An 18,490-nucleotide genomic window follows, 5' to 3' on the forward strand; every position below is an offset into this window, starting at 1 on the left:
GGCGCTGAAGTGGACCAAAGCTGAAATGTTGGAGCGACCCCAGCTCCCCCAGACTCAGACAGCACATCAGTTTAGCTCATGGTCTTCAGTAGATCTCATCCTGTTTGGACCCGGTTCCGCGGCGAAATGACACCCAAAGAGCCACAGCTGATTAGACTGCAAGCACTGGCTGCACCTAAATGAGGTTCCAGGTAAACTATCACCCTTGTTTCTATTGGATTTTAAACTTTTTTTTTTTTTTTTTTTGCATGCTCACTACAGTATACGCACGATTCTTGTTTACTTGTAGTGTCATGTTACAGTTTGAGTGACAAACTGGATGCGTGTAGTGCAGCTTAGAAAAGTAATTAGCGTTTTAGTTAGTCTAATAAGAAAGTTCCCTATGTTTGTGCAAGAGTTGATTATTTACCAGGGACAGTAAAAAGTTATTATACAGTCGTTTTTTTCCCAATATCAAGGCATTAACCCAGTATCATTACAGACTAGGTTACAGTATTTAAATCAATTAGTTTAATTAGTAATGACACGGAAAACGGCAGCTTTGAATTTCGCACTTGAGCATGATATTTGCTTGTATTTGGCATTCCAATAATACAGGCGTTTTACAAAGCACAGTAAAGTGAATGAGTATACGTATTATCAATAAGAAATTGCTGCAACATTGCCTGTACAGTTCCCAGTTCTCTGTTTGGGTGTGGTTAGTGGAAGGATGCATAACAGTAAAACATATCTACAGGTGAATATCATAATACTGACTGAATCTGTTGTGTTATGCATATGTGTTGAAGCACTTCAGTACTTTGCCATATAACTGCTAGGATGGGAATGTTGCTGAAGGGAAACCTGGGGAGAGGAGTGGCGCTCTGCCTTCTGCTGTTGGCTCTGGGACATGAGGCCAGGGGCCAGAGAAGAAGAAAGACAGGACACAGGAACAACTACAGCCTGCTCAGCGATGGAGGAAACGGTAATTCTTCATATGAGGTATCCACATGTTGGCGGTGAACGTCAAGTCACTGGATCTTGTGGGTGTAACAGACCGAATGAGACCCTCAGTTCTCCAGGTGGGAGAATCAAACATCTACCAGACAAGAAAACACGACTCCTTCCTGGACAAGGCAGATGTTTAGAGTTACTGTCAGAGTCAGAGTCACTTTAATCACCAGAATTTGTCTGGGTGATATTGGTGGAGCGACATACTGACAACTTACAGAGTTTCACAGCACATACTGGGGTTAGACCGGGCCGATATTGGCCTTTTGTTAAATATGGGATATCGGCCAGCCAGTGCCGTCCTCCGCTGACATGATGGAGGCTCCTCCCTAATACTGAATGGGCGTGGTGTGTCACCCTGTTGTAAGCCGGGGCTGTTAGGCCTAAAATAATTGTATTAGTCTGGGTTTCAGTGGAGAGTTTGTGTCCCATGATGGTCTATATGATTTTTCATAGGCTTTTCCATCCTGACAAGAATAAACTACTTGGGAGAAAAACTGAATCCTTGTAATTTGGCATGACAATTGTCAAATTTAAAGATATAATATCGGCCCAAAATATTCTATCCAAAAATATTGATATTATTATTGGCCTTCAAAAATCCATATCGGTCCAACATGAGTACACGTTGAAATACATTGTAAGAAGATAGGAGGACCTCAAATAAGGGACAATACCAGACATACTATGGACTGCAGATTGCACAATTCACTCTCTACATATACAATTCAACAAAGAGTCAAGCATAAATAAACTAGTGTTGGAATGTCATAAATTTAAATGCAATTGCAACCTTTCAACAGATATTGCTATCTATACTGTTTTTCTCTACAATTACATTGGCCTGAGGTTTTGTTAATTTCCCCCTCTCAGATATGACGTGTTCGCTGGAGGTGGCCTTCATCCTGGACAGCTCGGAGAGCGCCAAAACATTCCTGTTTGAGAAGCAGAAGGCCTTCGTGTTGCGTTTCAGCACCCGCCTCTCCATGCTGCAGGTGGCCGGCTGGACTCTGAAGGTGCGCATGGCTGCGCTTCAGTACAGCAGCTCCGTGTCCATAGAGCACAGCTTCTCGGCCTGGAGGGAGCTGGATTTGTTCCACAGTAAAGTCAGCTCCATGAGCTACATCGGCCACGGCACCTACTCCACCTACGCCATCACCAACGCCACGCAGCTGCTGGTGCAGGAGACGCCGGCGGACAGCGTCAGGGTCGCGGTGCTGATGACCGACGGAGTCGACCATCCCCGAAACCCTGACGTCATCTCGGCAGCGGCGGAGGCCAAAGGTCACGACATCAAGTTCTTCACCGTAGGATTATCAGACATCGGCCAGCAGAGTCAGAACAGCGCCAAGCTGCGGGCGATCGCCAGCACTCCTGCTCAGCAGTTTGTCCAGAGTCTCACTGATCCTCAGATCGAGGAGAAGCTGTTCAAAGAGATGGTGAGTGTCGGTGTGATGCAGGTGACTCAGCTGACATGGCACCCAGGTCACCAAACTGATCAGTGACGTCTGATTCACATGCATGGGCTCAGAGATAAGATGGATAGAAGATGTTTTCACTGCTGATGTTGATGTGTCTTTGTTGCCACATACAGGTCGAAACCATTCAGAGGAGATTAAAGGAGCATTAAGTAATCTATGGCCTTTATCGACATCTATGGGCAACCAGTAGGAATTACAACAACATTAATAGAATTGATCTGCTCCTACACAAGTCTCTGGCTCAGCCCCGCCCCCAACCCCACTCCCAACCCCTTGAATTTACACATAATAAAGTCACATTTTCATAATAGTGACAAGTTCATTAAGATAGCTAATTATAGCAGAGATCCAAGAGAAACGTCGGTAACACTTTATTTGGATAGGCCAATGTTTATACTCAACTATCAGGTGACAAAAAGTAGATGTTAAATAAAGTGTCACTTGCCTATTTGCTACATCTCTACAGACTATATGACCCTAACCTTAACCATGATCCTATTTCTAACATTAACCCCAAGATTAACCCCAGATATTGAATATAGACTACTTTTAACACAATTATGAGTATCACTTGAAACTTGACTTTATTAGACTAGACTAACTTGACTTTTTAGTGACACATAATAGTCACTTGATAGTAAGTTGAGACTATCCAAATGAAGTGTGACCGAAATGTAGTGAAGAGGGAATATCATGATGCATAATACTGTAATAATAATACCAGTTTTGTCATTTGTTTTTTTGACATGAAAACGAGGCTTTTTAGCCCTAGTAGCTAAAATATCTTGCCAGTCACTTGCTTATAGTTCTGTCCTCCATAGTTGTGAAGTTGAAAATGCCAGCCGGTGGGAGGAGATTGGAAATGAAATTGAAATGCTTTCAGCTTGACCACCATGCGTTTTAGAGTTTATTCAATGGGGTTTGAAAGGGTTTTCTAAGCCTGAGGGTCATAGAGTTTGTCTCAACCCGTAAAGAAACCTTCAATTGAAGTTAAAACATGAAAATCACCAAAAGTGGAGTTAAGAGATTTTCACATGGCAACAGCGAAATGCTAAAGAGTGATAAAGAGATAGCTGCACACTTGCCTACATGCAAAAAAGATTAGGTTTATTGCAACATGTTTTGGCAAATTGACACACAGCGAAATGCTAACAAGTATTGGCAAATACTTGGCAAATAATTTTCCTGCATGCTGTTGGCCGCTGCTGTAGACTCTCAGTACACACAATAATGCAGACTGTCACTCTGACCGCTCTTCCCCGCTTGTGTTTATCTTGTCCTGTCCGGCCCACTCTGTCCTTACTGCGGGTTCAAAATCTCAATGACAGGATTGTGTCTGTGCATGGGGGCTTTCCCTCCTGTTCTGCATTTTCCATACACACAGAAATGTCTAATGTGTGCAGCGGGGTCACGACCGGTCTGGACACCCACAGTAACACGGCTTGTTCTGCTTTCCAAGAACACATGAAAATTATTAATTCACATTTATTGTTCATGAGAAAAACACTGTGCCTCACACTGAAGGTAGAAGCCAAGGATATCAGAAGAGGAGGGAAGCCACACACTGTCATGAATTAGTTTTCTTTTATATTATGGACCTACGTATTGGCATGTATTGCCTTCTTCAGGATAAAATATCACATCATGTCAGTATCAGTGACATACTAGTCTACAAAACATGTGTTCCAAATCAATGACATCACTGGGCAATCAGCATGAGCCTAGAAATAGAGTGTCTAGAAAGGCCATTCATCACCAGGAAAGGCCATTCACATCCATATGTCTGCAATATTATAATACTACCATCAGATTCAATGTGAGGATTCACAGAGTAAAAAAAAAGTGTAGAAAAACATTAGAATACATATACAATTAAGTACATATAAGTAGAAAAAGGTAGTGGAGAATCCAATAATGCACCCCAATAAGGAATGCATTAAATCTTACATGAAGAGCAGAGTAGAAAAAGAGCAAAAATATCAAAATACTTCGTTAGTAATGCCCATTGAGTCAATATGTACATATAAGGACATGCATTAGAAACCTATAGGAAACAAATCTATAACAATCTATCAGGAATAAATAAATAAATTGATCTTTCCTGTCTGTCGATAATGGAGCGATCTGTTTCTGTAATTGAACTGTATCAGTGAACTGCTCAAGAAATCAAGAAATCACACTGAAACTCTGTCTGTCTCATGTTGTTTTGCATCCAGGGTGCAGTTGCATTCGAAGGCGTAAGTATTTGATCAGAATTATAGCATTATAATTCAATATTTAAATTACAAATCGGTGCTGATGACGGCACTTGGAGAGACAATGACCTTGTCTTGTTTCACTTTGTCAGTGTCCGCAGGCCCAGGTTTGTTTGTGTGAGAGAGGAGAGAGAGGCCCTCCAGGAAGTCCAGTGAGTATTCAACAAATCCTGCCAACAAAACATTTATGATCATCCATAGAAAGACAATATAGGCCATTAAAGGCTTTATAGGCTGTTCTCTCTGTGTGCATTGCTGTTTTTCTTCGTCAAATCACAGTTAGCATCACACTGGCTTCTAATATTCTCATTTGACTGAGATCACAAGCCAAACTCTTACAATACACATTTATTCCAGGGTAAAAAAGGGGATCCAGGCTACAGAGGCCCACCTGGTCCAAAAGGAGGAAGGGTAAGTCCAACTGTAAACAGAGAAATAAAGTCTATTTGTAACGTTTTAGTCTCTGATCTTAATGCAGCTCATGGTGTTTTGGTCTCATTTTCTCAGGGAGAGCCTGGTGTGAACGGCCGGCCTGGAGGCGAAGGTCTGGAGGTAAAACGCTTCTCCTTTTTATGCATAACTTTTATGCATCAGAGGTGGGATCAAGTCAGCTTTGAGACTCAACTCTTGAGGCACAAGTCTCAAATCAAGTCCCAAGTGTAAATGTAGAATACCAAGTCAGAACAAATCAAGTGTTCAGTATCAATTCAATATCAGAAAACAAAATATAGGACACAATATGGTTTTAATAGGATAAAAACTTGGTAAGAGCATCATGAGTTTGATTTCTATAATCAGTTCAACTTCAACAAATTCAATCATTCCATACAAATTCAGAAAACAGAATTTAAATTCTGTCGTCTGCTGGAACAAATCTTGTCACTTTCAATCTAAGTCATTTACACAAACACATGATCTCAAGTCAAGACTTTAGAAACCTTTTCAAGTCATCAAAGTACAAGTCAGAGTCAAGTCCCAAGTCACCAGAACCCAAGTCAAGTCTCAAGCAATTAAAACTGTGCCTCAAGTGTGACTCAAGTCCATGTCATGTGACTCGAGTCCCCACCTCTGATAACTAACAAGTCAAGTCAAAAATCAAGGTGTTATGAGATGACCTACTCGTTTTTGGATAAAACATTGATTGTTCTACACCTTTTACAGGGCCGTCCAGGTTATAAGGGCAATAAGGTGAGTCTGCTCTATTTAATTTGTTGTTTTGTTTAAGTAAGTTGTTTGTTTGTTTATAAATGAACCGGAGGGTCTGATCCTGTGTTTGGTCTTCCAGGGAGAGAGAGGAGACTGCGGCACTCCTGGAGAAAAGGGTGACATTGTATGTTCATTATTAATTACATTATTTCACTAAATACTTCAGGCTTGGTCCTCGTAATGAATCGACTGTCATCTCACAGGGCCCCGAGGGACCGACAGGCCTGCGAGGACCGAGGGGAGAACAGGTAGAGTGGTCGGGTCACGGGTGTCGGTGATATTATTATAGCGACCATAAATCTAGGCAGCCCGAGACAAATGTTAGCATTGTGAGCCTTAGTACTGTGGTTTTTTGACATTCAAAATGAAAAGCTTGATCATTATGAAATTTAATATGTAAAAAAATTCTACATACAGATTTTTTGTGCTATTTTTTGGGCATGTTGCCTGATCATGAAAAATAAATTTCCTCAGATCGTGCTTCTTCAGGCCCTTAACATACAGCTGATTACATGAATGCATACTGTACATATTGATACACGGAGGACAGATAGATAATGTAGACATCAGACAGTCCATTCACTCTCAGATATGGAAAATGGAAGTGGAATTTGTCTTTTTCCCACCCCTGCACTTATGGAATGTGAATATTGGATTATGGGTAATCCTGATACTAATGTGGCTATCCAAAGCAGTGAATCCAGGCTTGCAGGATATTATTCTTCTACAGGAGCAGACTTTGTGTAGTGGGATTAGTGCAGGGACCTGGCCGCCTAGTACCACTCTTCCTCCTCTGTGCTACTGGCACAATGTCAGTATAGCCTTGTTATTCTGTGAGCTTGGCCTGAGAATTGAAGGACATGAAAGCCGTGAATGTTGTTTTTAATCCGGCTGTATTTTTCGTTTGGTAGGCCGGGTTAGTTGTGTCCTGCAGATCAGTCGTACGGTGTGGGGGCGTCGCGTTTGATCATCAGGGCTTGTATATTCAGTATTTATGATCAGTATTTAAATTCATGCATGAATTTTTTGTGCTGCGGGATGCACATTTTCTGCCGCAAATGAAAACAACGCCCGTTTAGGCTACCTGTCATTTTAATAGACACTTTAATGTCATGATCAAAGCAGAGTTGTATGGCGCGTTGCATAAGCTTATATGTTTGTTTTGCAGGGAGCCAATGGACCACCAGGAGACATGGGGCCTGAGGGCCCAACGGGACCTAAAGTAAGTTTTGAAGAGATCCATATCAAAATGCAACACATCCATTTTTGGGGGGGGGGGGGGGGGGGGAGTCATTAACTGCAATCCATCAATCAACATCTCTAATCAACAGCATCCTGTCCATAAACACTGCAAAAAACCATCTTAAGTCATCTTGAGTCCTAAAATCATAATTTTCTTAAAACAAGTGAAGAAATCTGCCAGTGAGGTTAGATAAATTCTCTTGTTTCCAATGCAATTCAACTTGTTTCAAGAATTTTGTAGAATCAAGTGTCATTTTCTTGATAGTAGAGCAATGATCTGCTTTGTTCTTGTTTCAAGATGGTGACGCTCATTTCTGCAAAATTCCTGAAAAAAGTGAAGCTGCATTGGAAACAAGTGTTATCTCAAGAGTCATCTCTCCTGACTGGCAGAATTGTTCTCTTGTTTTAAGAAAAATAATATTGGAAGGCTGAAAATGAGACTAAATTACTTCTTAACAGATGTTTTTTTTTGGAAAGGAAAGGCATTATAATTTTGTCAACCAAAAGTTTAAATTACTTACAATCCTTTATTAGCATAATTTGTTTTCATCTTGTGGAGTTTTTCTTCAGATGATGGAAGTCTCATTTTGGACATTTGTGACACCCAGACTCTTCCCCACATGGGAAAAAGTGACCGTACAACATCTCTATTGTCAGACTGTAGTTTTGCCAGAAAAGGAAACATGAAATGACCTTTAAAATGTGTGTCCAAGGCTATTAGGATGCTGAACCCTCCATCACTATAGAACTGTCCACAGCTTTTCAACAAGGAAGTCTTTATCCGGAAGGAATGGAGAGCGATTTACAGCACATTCAGGAAGAGTCCAGACATTATCAAGAGCAGATTTTATTAAGGGAACAAAGTGCTGCTCTTTATTTCTTAAATTCCATAAAAGGTTGCAGCAAGATTACTCTGTCATTTGGCTTCACTGATTACCGGGAGGTCTTGTAATTTCCCTGTTTCCCATGAATGTCACAAAGATACAGATGCCACTTTCACACACTACACTTGGTTTAATTTAGGATACAAAATACACACACACACATGGATATATCAGCATCATCACCGCTATCAGGACTGTGTTGGCTTTGTTGTCACTGAGGCCGTCCTGTAAAATGTTCCAGGACAGCTTCCCTAAAGCCACACAGACATTTTCATGGGCATTCAAACCTCCGTAGAGCTTCTGACAGCTGGGAGAAAAACCCACAGTGAAAACATGAATAGATATCTGTGAATGTAAATTGAGTAAAATGTTCCGATGCAGTCCGCTGCTTGTGTCGGCATGAAGCCTCTTCTTTTGTGCGACGTTTTAGTTGCCATACCAACAAATCACGACACGAGTTTAATCCTTCTCTATGAATGACTTACTGAATAGTTTCTGAATGGGGCAGCCGGCATCAAGGCAAACTTCAGTGGAAAATAGCCTGTATCAGCTGCTGTCTATTTTGTTGCATTTCATTTTGACGTCCTCAGTAACTCTGGGATCTTTGTAGTATTCCTTGATGATGTGGATAGGCCAGACTTGTTTTCCTGAAATATGTGCATCACCTTAGTTCTGGTTGTGGTTTAGTTCAGGCTCGATCCTCCATGAGGCCATGCATGCTGAAGTATCCTTGAGCAAGATACTTCAGCTCGCACCCTGAGTTTCCCCTTAAATTTCCTCTTAAGTAGCTTCAAAGTTAGAAAACACATTTTTCCCCTACTGTATGACAACATTACATACATATTCTGTATCTGCTCATTCCAACGCTTATATTGAGTGAAATATTCAAACCGGAGAGACGCCTTTTTTTATGGCTGAACCATTACAACAAATGGAAAAGAAATCTAGCTGTTTGTGCATCATTTTATACACATTCCCCTGTAATTCAGCCTGACATATTTGATATCTTTGGAAACCTTGGGATCTTGACTAGAATTTAAAATAAAGTTCTGTGGTGTTTGAACAAAGCTTGGCTGAGAAACGTGTGTTTGTAATGATGGTCACACATGCAGGACCGGCAGGATAGAATCACTACCGGCTCCTGGAGCGAAGAATCAAGTATATTCATTTAAAAAAAAAAAAAACATATGTTGGGATGGCACCCTGCACATCTGTTAGTGACAGGACACAGACCTGAGGACGGTCAGTGTTTTTGTGTCAGCACACCTCTGACCTGCTGTATCTGCCACAGGGAGACAGAGGATCCATCGGTGCTGCTGGACCGGCTGGGGACATTGGTGTTGGATTCCCAGGAGCCAAGGTAACACATTAATATTAACATTAATATAATAACATCCTCTATAGTAGTATAATCTTCGCATATAATCACACTTTATTTGGATAGTCCAATGTTGAAACTTCCTATCAAGTGATTATAATGTGTCACTAAAAAGTCTACTGAGTTTCATGTGATACGCAGTGTGAAAAGTAGTGGATAGATATTCAGTGTCTGGGCTTGGGTTCATCTTAGGGTTAATGTTAGAAATAGGGTCAGGCTGGGTTTGGTTTTAGCTTTAACAATGAGGTCAGAGTTAGGGTTACTTAAGGTTAAGGTTAGAGTTAGGCTAAGGTCAGGATTAGTCTGTAGAGATACACCAAATAGGCAAGTGACACTTTGTTGAACATCTACTTTTTGCCACATAAGTTTGGTTAGTTGAGTATCAATATTGGACGATCCAAATAAGATGCAATAAATAAAAGACGCAAATACAAATAAAAAAAAACAAGAGATAATAAAACAAAGTCTAATGAGAACCGGAGATGGAGCGAGAACATCACAAACTCTAGACTGCAGTGTTATCAAATCACTTGTTATTGAATTGTTGGAAACAGTTTTATGATGTGTGATGAGATGTGTGATGATCACAGGGTGAAAAAGGCCTTCAGGGACGGCCCGGTCTCGCAGGTCCTGTTGGGTTAGGAGAGCCTGGACTACCAGTGAGTATGGAGATACTGGGCTTGTTTTAAGGCGTCATGGCGTCATGGTCTGATACACAGAGGTCATTCCCATGTGTAACAGTGAGATGAGAAATTTACATGTTCCAAGTCAAATTCACAAGACTTGAAAGTAAAACCACACACTTGTTTTGACAGTCAGGAGATGCTGTGATGATGGTGGCCTCTTGAAACTTTGGTAATAATAAAGATTTAAAGCTGCAGTAGGCAAGATTCTTATGTAGAAATACACCAGTGTTATCAGTCTCTTTGGTTTCCTTTGGTATAAAGCATCACAGACCGGCCAGTTGGTGAACATGAGTGTGCTGTGTGCAGCTTACTGATGACATGTTACATGATTTCTGGGTATTTAAGTTCAAACAGTTACCAAACAGTGGCATTTGGAGCTGCCAACGTACAAAGTTGCCCAGTTTTTAGCTTTATTCTGTATCACAGTTATGAGTGTGTGGCTCTGTGTTCAAGTCTTGTGCACCACATGCTGTTAGCAGACACTTCATTATTCCAGTTGGGTTTTTTCCAGAGCCTCTTTTCATACAGATTTTTTTTTTTTTTTTAATTGAAACTTTGTTATGGGAAAAGTGATGTGGCTGTTTATTCCAGGGTCCCTCGGGAGCAGCAGGAACACAGGGAAACCCCGGACCGCCTGGGGAGGGGCTTCCAGGGCCAAAGGTGAGAAAAAAAGCTTCGATCATATATTGACTCAAAGCAGTGTGACCCAACAGTATGTAGGATTTAATTTCAACCAAACTCTACAGCAGCTGAGTTCACTGATTAGTTTGTCCTCTCTAGTCCTAGTCCTAATCAGTGAAATCACCTATTGTCGTGTCGTGTTTGGTTTGAATAAAAACCTGTATAGTGTCGGGTTACGATGGCAGAACTACTGGTCTAGAGGGAGAGGAACCGACCATAGTGTTGTAACTGAAACATCAATATGACTTCAACTGGGAAAGATTGAAATGAAGATTGTATTTTATAATCGGTCAATACTTTCTAACACTAAGCAAATGTGTTCTGCAAGCTGATATTCCATTTCAGCACTGCCTCTAGAGGGCGTGTGTGTTCACAGATTAGAATAGTTAAAAGAAGAATTGGAATAGACAGAGACAGTCTGGCTGTGGACAGTGGATATGAAACTATTTTGCTTACAGAGTCGACACAGAAGAAACAACCAACTGACATTAAAACCCCTGTGCAAAAGATATCAAGTGTGGTAACACACTGCTTGATAGTTTTTCTCTTAGTATTGGTATTGAAGTTGCAGTCTTGGTCTCATGACAACAGAAACTGACCAATAACCAGAGAGTTGCTGGTTCGGTGGCCAGAATCGACAGGAGGCGACTGGAGTGTTGCAGTTGAACCCCAAACCTGCTGTAACCCTCTGACCTCTGACCTCTCTGAGGACATGCAGATGTGTAGGGAGTAGGGTGAATGATTTTGAAAAAATATCTAATTGCGATTATTTTGACTGATATTGCAATTGCGATATGATTTGCGATATTAGAGAGAATGATAATTTTTACATCATTATTCTCATTTTCATTGAAAAACGTATTAAAATGATTATGTTGTGATTTTTGCAGGGATCTGTACCAAACAAAGATGTTTTCTTAAGTCTGTAGAATATGATGTATAGGCCAGGACATCTCTGCAGCACCACAATATTTAATTTAAAATGGTATTTTGACACACATTTTGCCTTTAACAAATATTGCGCCTCCTGCGATTTGAAAATTGCAGTAGGCCATATTGCGATTTCGAAAAAATTTCAATTAATTGTTCAGCCCTAGTAGGGAGCAGTGAATGTGTATATGTGCAAAAAAAATAAAACCTTTTACCTAATGTAAAACGGCCACCAAATCACCTTCATCTCTACCTGTCCTGTATCTTGAGTCTTTGCATAATCTGTGATGTGAGGAAAACAAAGTGATGTTTGAACGTCTGATGATGTTTGAAGGTGCAAAGCAAAACAAACTGATTCATAGAAATGAGAAACACACAATGTCACACTGCTTGCTGCAAAACACTGTGTTTATTCTAAGGAATTCACACTTTGGTCTTAGATCTTATTCAGAATACAAGACACACAACACACAACATTTTGAAACACATTGAAAATATATAGCATATGAATGAAAAAAAGAGAGCATTATTGTGAGAACAGTGATGTGTATCAGAACTCCTGGCTGTCAGTCAGACTAACCTCCTGTGTTCCAGGGTGACAGAGGATACGACGGGCCCCGGGGAAACCGCGGCCCTCCTGGGGTCGGGGTCAAAGGTGACAAGGTAAACAGTTTGGAGATTGATATATACAGTAGTTTGGCCAACCTGAGCAAAGTGGCCACTGTTGCAATTGGTGCCAGAGAGTGAAATGACAATATTTTCAGTGTTTTCAAGGTGCAGCCACACCACATAGGTTTACTGATTATTGTATTTCTTGTACATCTTTTTGATATTAAAATAATAAATAAAATATTTTCTTAGGGCAGCCATGGGCCGCCTGGGGTCGCAGGTCTAGTCGGTGCTCCTGGTCCCGGACTTCAAGGAGAAAAGGTAAAAATCAGACTGTTATTTACAGATTGTTGTTTATCGTATTATTCATCAGAGGTGGGGACTCAAGTCACATGACATGGATTCATGACTTGGGACTTGACTTTGACTTGTACTTTGATGACTTGAAAAGGTTTCTAGTCTTGACTTGAGATCTTGTGTTTGTGTAAATGACTCAGATTGAAAGTGATGAGATTTGTTCCAGCAAACGACTGAATTTAAATTCTGTTTTCTGAATTTGTATGGAATGATTGAATTTATTGAAGTTGAAACTGATTATAGAAATCAAACTCATGATGCTCTTACCAAGTTTGTATCCTATTAAAACCATATTGCATTGAAAAGTCCTAGATATTTATTTTCTTTAAGATATTAAATTGATACTGGACTCTTGATTTGTTCTGATTTCACTTGCTGTTCTACATTTAGACTTGAGACTTGACATTAATGACATTGATTGATTTGGTAATCTACATTTAGACTTGGTACTTGACTTGAGACTGATTTGGGACACGAACAAAGTTGACTTGGTCACACCTCTGTTCATAGCTCAAATCCAAGGCAAGAAAATGACTTTACTGTCTGAAAATCACCAGCGAAACTGGTTTTAAAAAAACTCCAAGTGATAGTTGGTTACCTGCCAAAGTTGCAAATAGTTTAAACCAATAAATAAATTTACAATTTATTTTTTACGACACTCTTCTTTCCCTCAGGGTGATCTCGGCCCAGGTGGACCCACAGGCCCCAGAGGAGCTCCAGGTATAGGAATAATAGGGCCGAAGGTAAGACTGATTAATCGGCCGGGTGTTTGTCTCAGAAACAGAAACCATCACGAGCTGCTAATGGAGACGGGCGTTTATTTCATACAGCAGCTGATTGTCTGTCTGATTATATTCTAAATTGTTCTGCATATTTTACCGCACAATTTCCTGGTGGAGTGCTGCTGGCTTGTCAATCAAACGTCTGCCGGCTTGAAGCAGCGAGGCTTCCTCCCTGTCAGTCACAGAGGCATCAGACAGTCATTTCACATTCATGAAGAAGAATCGTGAAGAATCGCAGACTGTTCCATTTTTAACAAGCAGATAAACTATTTTTGCTCAGAATTTGCTGATATTTGACCTGTTCTCTGTTGCTTATTAGATAGCAGCTTCTAACTGAGACTCAGACAGTTTTACAGCATCTAAACTGTACAATTTTTTACCAATATTGTATTGAAAATCAAGATACAGGGTGAGAGAAAATATCAAACGTCCCGCTCTCTGTGTCATGAACAGGGGAACCAGGGTTTCCCAGGTGAGTCTGGACTGCCGGGGGAGAGAGGAGTGGGAGAGCCAGGACCCAAAGTAAGTAACACTGCTGCACTACTGAACTATCACTGTATATCTCCCATTGATTTGAATGGTAAATGATCATCTGCTGAAATAAAAAACAGTTATGTAACATGTATTGCTAATTCTAATTCAATTCCGGTAATGTTTTCTGTAGTTTTTTTCAAATTCCAATTCCTCAGTTGAATTGGAATTGATGAGTTCATTCATGATTTGACCCCAACTCTCTATCTTTATTGATTTTGAACATGGTACATCATTTTTCCAAAATGGGTTGGTTGCATCATTCAAGCCTCCCTCGAAACAACTTCCCTCCCTCCCACCCGCCCCCCCATGAACTCTGAGCCATCGGTATAGATAAAAACAATGATGATAGTTTACAAAATGATAATAATAATAATGAACATAAATTACTTATATACATATACACATATATCCACATGCATAAATGCATACATATATGCCTGCATATCAATTTGAGAGAAGGAAAAAAAAAAGTCTCACTTGGTAAATGTCAATGTAGGATATCAGGTCTTGATTCCAAAAATGTAAGAAATGAATCCCATATTTTATGAAAAACATGACTTTTTTGTTTGATTGTGTAAGTAAGCCTTTCAATCGCTATGCAAGAAGAAAGCTCATTAATCCAAAGGTTCAAAGATGGACAGCAAACACTTTTCCAGTGTCTGGCAATAAGACGTTTCACTTGTATTAAGCAAAGGTTAACCAACTCACTTTCATGAGTTCTTGACCCCAACTCTTTTCATTTCCTGACCTCAGGGCGACCCGGGGTCAGAGGGGTTACCAGGTATTCCAGGTGTCCCAGGAGAGGATGGAGCCCCTGGACAAAAGGTAATGTAACGGTATAAAACCTGTTATCTTTTTTTTTTTTGACAACATTAGTGTCTTTTTTTTTTTTGCTGCTGTTTCATTGACTGTGTTCACATGATGGCAGGGTGACATCGGGCTGCCGGGGCTCAGGGGGCCTGATGGGGCTCCTGGGAAAGGCGTCCCGGGAGAGAAGGTACTGCAGTCAGGTTTTTACAGTCATACTGTATAAAACGTCTTCGGAAAAACATATAAATCCATTTTGAGTTTCCAGATGAGATGATTTTCAGGTGATATTTCCAGATGTCATTATCTAAACACTGTAGGTTGCAGTGTTAAATTCATGAATAATTTAAAACTGCACAGGTGGTGTACTTTCTAAACTGTCTTCAGTCTCTAAATAATTAGGATTGACTATACATCTGTAAATATGTTGTCTTTTCAGAAAAATTCAAAACACACAAATTCTAAAGCGAAAAACTTGTAACCGCACACTCAAGGCCCAAACATGATCGTTTGCCTGAAGACTTCTTCATAGGTTATCGTGTTATTTTGAAGAATATCAGCAACAGTCTTGTGTCATTCTACCAGGGAGACAGAGGGGACCGGGGCTCCAGAGGCCAGCCAGGGGCCGTCGGACCTGTGGGGCCGATGGGACCCAAGGTACGTATACGCATGCTGTATATGAAGGATTTCATGCTTAAATCATATATATTGATTTAGGAAAACAGAATTGCTCAATTATTTTAAAAATACTGATTATTTTGTTGTTTTGTCCTGAGTAAAGATCTTGAAATAGCTTAAAAATGGGTGGAGCAAATTGGGCAGCATGATGACCCAGTGGTGAGTGAGGTCGTCCCAACCACAGGGCCGGGGTTCGATCCCCTGTGTGGCCGTAACTGCTGAAGTGTCTTTGAGCAGGATACTCAAACTCAATCAGTAGTATAGTATAAGTAAGTATATCAATAAATAAAAAAACTGATAAAACCTAAACAACAGGCCATAATGAGTGAAGTCATACCAGTAACCAGTTTTCAGAGAATGTATTTTAGACTGAAATTCCTTTTTGAATGAAACTCCTGATATGATATGTCATCTTGCTAGCCTTCTCATTCCTCATAAACTAAACAAATAAATAAACGGAGTGTTAATCTGACAAGTGTTTCCTCTTCAGGGAGAACCAGGAAGTATTGGACCAACAGGTGCAAGTGGGCCTCCTGGGCGAGGCATACCTGGGACCAAAGTAAGAACATATAGCGCTAAGAAAAGGTGTTGCAGCTGTCAACAGCAGAATAAGGTTGCTTCATTCATCTGGTTCTGGTTTTGACAGGGGGATCCAGGTCCAAAAGGTCCAGCTGGACCTGTGGGAGAACCAGGAACAGGCCTAACTGGACCCAAGGTGAGTTTACTGTCCTGCCGGCTCCGGCTCAGCTTTAGTTTCCACTGAACTGACAGAGAGAAGTGCTGACACAGCGGTGTGTTGGGGGTTTCTTTAGTTTCCACTGAACTGACAGAGAGAAGTGCTGACACAGCGGTGTGTTGTGGTTTTTCAGGGTGACAGAGGGACACCAGGGGCTGCTGGGCCTCCTGGACTGAAAGGAGAAGGACATCCTGGTCCTCCAGTGAGTATCAACCTGCTTCACAGCCCCATCATCACTTTACAGTCACTCATAACTAGGGATGTGCAAAAGTCATTTTTTTCAACATCCACAGTACAGCTTAATTTAAATATAGGCCTTTCTGGAAATGGACTAGTCAACTGATCACTTGGACAACCCACTGACTAGTTGGTTTCCAGAAAGGACTATATTTAAAAAAAGGAATATATTATGCAGCTAGACTTTTAACCAAAACAAGGAAGAGAGAGCATATTACCCCTGTTTTAATTACACTCCATTGGCTCCCAGTATCTTTTAGAATAAGTTTTAAGGTCCTATTGCTTGTCTATAAAGCTCTAAATGGTTTAGGACCGGCCTACATTGCAGACTCTCTGTCGTTTTATGATCCTTCACAAGCTCTTAGATCTTCTGCTGCTGGGTTTTTAAACACAAGCAATACTACACATATGAAAATAGGCAGCGCAGCCTTTTTTAACAATGCTCCAAAATTATGGAATACCACACCTAAAGCCATAAGAGATTCGAGCTCAGTGAACATTTTTAAACGACAGCTAAAAACCTATTTATTTAACTTGGCTTTTAATTGAAGTCATTCTATTTTTACTTTACTTTGTTTACTTTTTTACATTATATCGATTTTACCAGTTTCTATTTTTACTGTCCCTTTTACCATCTACTGATCTATTTATTGCTACTCCTTTCCATTTGCCCTTGTTTTAATTTGTATGTTTTCAATTTGTATTTCTTTTAATATCAAGCTTTTTTTTTTTATGTAAAGCACTTTGAACTGCATTGTTTGTATGAAAAGTGCTCTATAAATAAAGTTTATTATTATTATTAAATCATGCTGTACTGTGGATAAGCTTAAGAATATGTCTCTTGGCTTCTTAATAATGAAAAAGCATGACCATGTGTTATATGTTGTGTTTTTTTAGGCAAAATTTCTTAAAATAATGAAGAAAAAAGGCAGAAATGTAAAAGATCTTTCTGGTGTTTTTCCTTTTTGCATGTTGAACACAGACCTGCAGCCTCGGTCTAGTTTACAATTTCTGTGTGATGACGTATTTTAGAAGAAATTATGAAACTTTAATAGGGAATATTTAAGAAAGCTTTACACAGCCTTAATAAAATTGGTGGGATTAGGCAACTTTGGTGTCATCACAAAAATAAGATGGATAGGTTGGCTGAATCTAAGAGGTTAAAAAAATGATGTCAGACACCGTACTCAATATTGTTGGCTGATGTTATTATATGAATCTCAGCAGAAAAAAACAACAATAAGCCTAGTCAAATAGTCAACTGTTGACCGACGAGTAATAACCGCACTTGTCTGTGTGTCGTTTCTCCTGCTGCACCTCAGGGAGCTTTAGGACCTCCGGGCCTGGCGGGAGAGACCGGACCAGAGGGCGTCGGCTTACCTGGACCCAAGGTAAAGTTTACACAGGGAAAACACTAAAAGAACAACATGGTGGTCAAATGGTAACAGTAGGATATAGGTTCACTCCTGGTGCATTTTGATGCAGCCTACTCTAGTTACTACTAGTTTTTTTTCAGGCACACATGCTAACACTCATCACCACACTCACTTCCTTAATCATTTCATTTTCTGCATCAGGGATACTCTAATTCAATTTTCCCTTGACATTTTTGGATTTTTCTTGTTTTCTGGCATGTAGTCTTCTATTGCAGAACGGTTACAGAATGGTCTAGTCACACTTCATGTCATGATTCAGTTATTTGATTCAGTTGTCTCTGCTTGTCATCTTGACTTTTTGTTGCTTTGTTCATTTGTGTGTTTCTATCTTTGGTTTGTTTTGAGGTGAGATGTTTCTCTGAGTTTTTTTTCACCTGCACTATTTAATTCAATCTAAGGTGTTATTATTGTGTTCATAATCTCTTATGGATATTTACTTGACTTGATAATTGTTTTCTGCTCCAGGGAGACAGAGGCTTGCCTGGACCTACTGGACCTGCCGGGCTGCCAGGAATTGGGCAGATTGGTCCAAAGGTAATCCATCCTGTTTGAAACAATGACAAATCTGCAATTGTTGAAAA

At 40.2% G+C, this 18,490-nt stretch overlaps 1 protein-coding gene across 1 annotated transcript; it reads left to right on the plus strand.

Moving 5' to 3' along the window:
- Nucleotides 1–96: 96 nt before the first annotated feature.
- On the plus strand, nt 97–17,864 carry LOC139660713 (collagen alpha-1(XXVIII) chain-like; the record flags this gene model as incomplete). The annotated part of the gene is made up of 24 exons (XM_071538917.1): nt 97–191; nt 819–964; nt 1,864–2,429; nt 4,688–4,708; nt 4,819–4,878; nt 5,084–5,137; nt 5,234–5,278; nt 5,888–5,914; nt 6,012–6,056; nt 7,101–7,154; nt 9,350–9,418; nt 10,027–10,095; nt 10,714–10,782; nt 12,328–12,396; nt 12,595–12,663; nt 13,374–13,442; nt 13,935–14,003; nt 14,769–14,840; nt 14,944–15,012; nt 15,408–15,479; nt 15,991–16,059; nt 16,147–16,215; nt 16,370–16,438; nt 17,796–17,864. Coding segments are annotated over exons 2-24 (1,989 nt in total), but the record flags the coding sequence as incomplete, so codon positions are not given.
- Nucleotides 17,865–18,490: the final 626 nt, after the last annotated feature.

Source organism: Centroberyx affinis, unplaced genomic scaffold (genome assembly GCF_046629955.1).
Source record: "Centroberyx affinis isolate AG114_WGS23_722 - 3 ecotype Tasmania unplaced genomic scaffold, CSIRO-AGI_Caff_v1 ptg003371l_1, whole genome shotgun sequence".
NCBI classification, from domain to species: Eukaryota; Metazoa; Chordata; class Actinopteri; order Beryciformes; family Berycidae; genus Centroberyx; species Centroberyx affinis.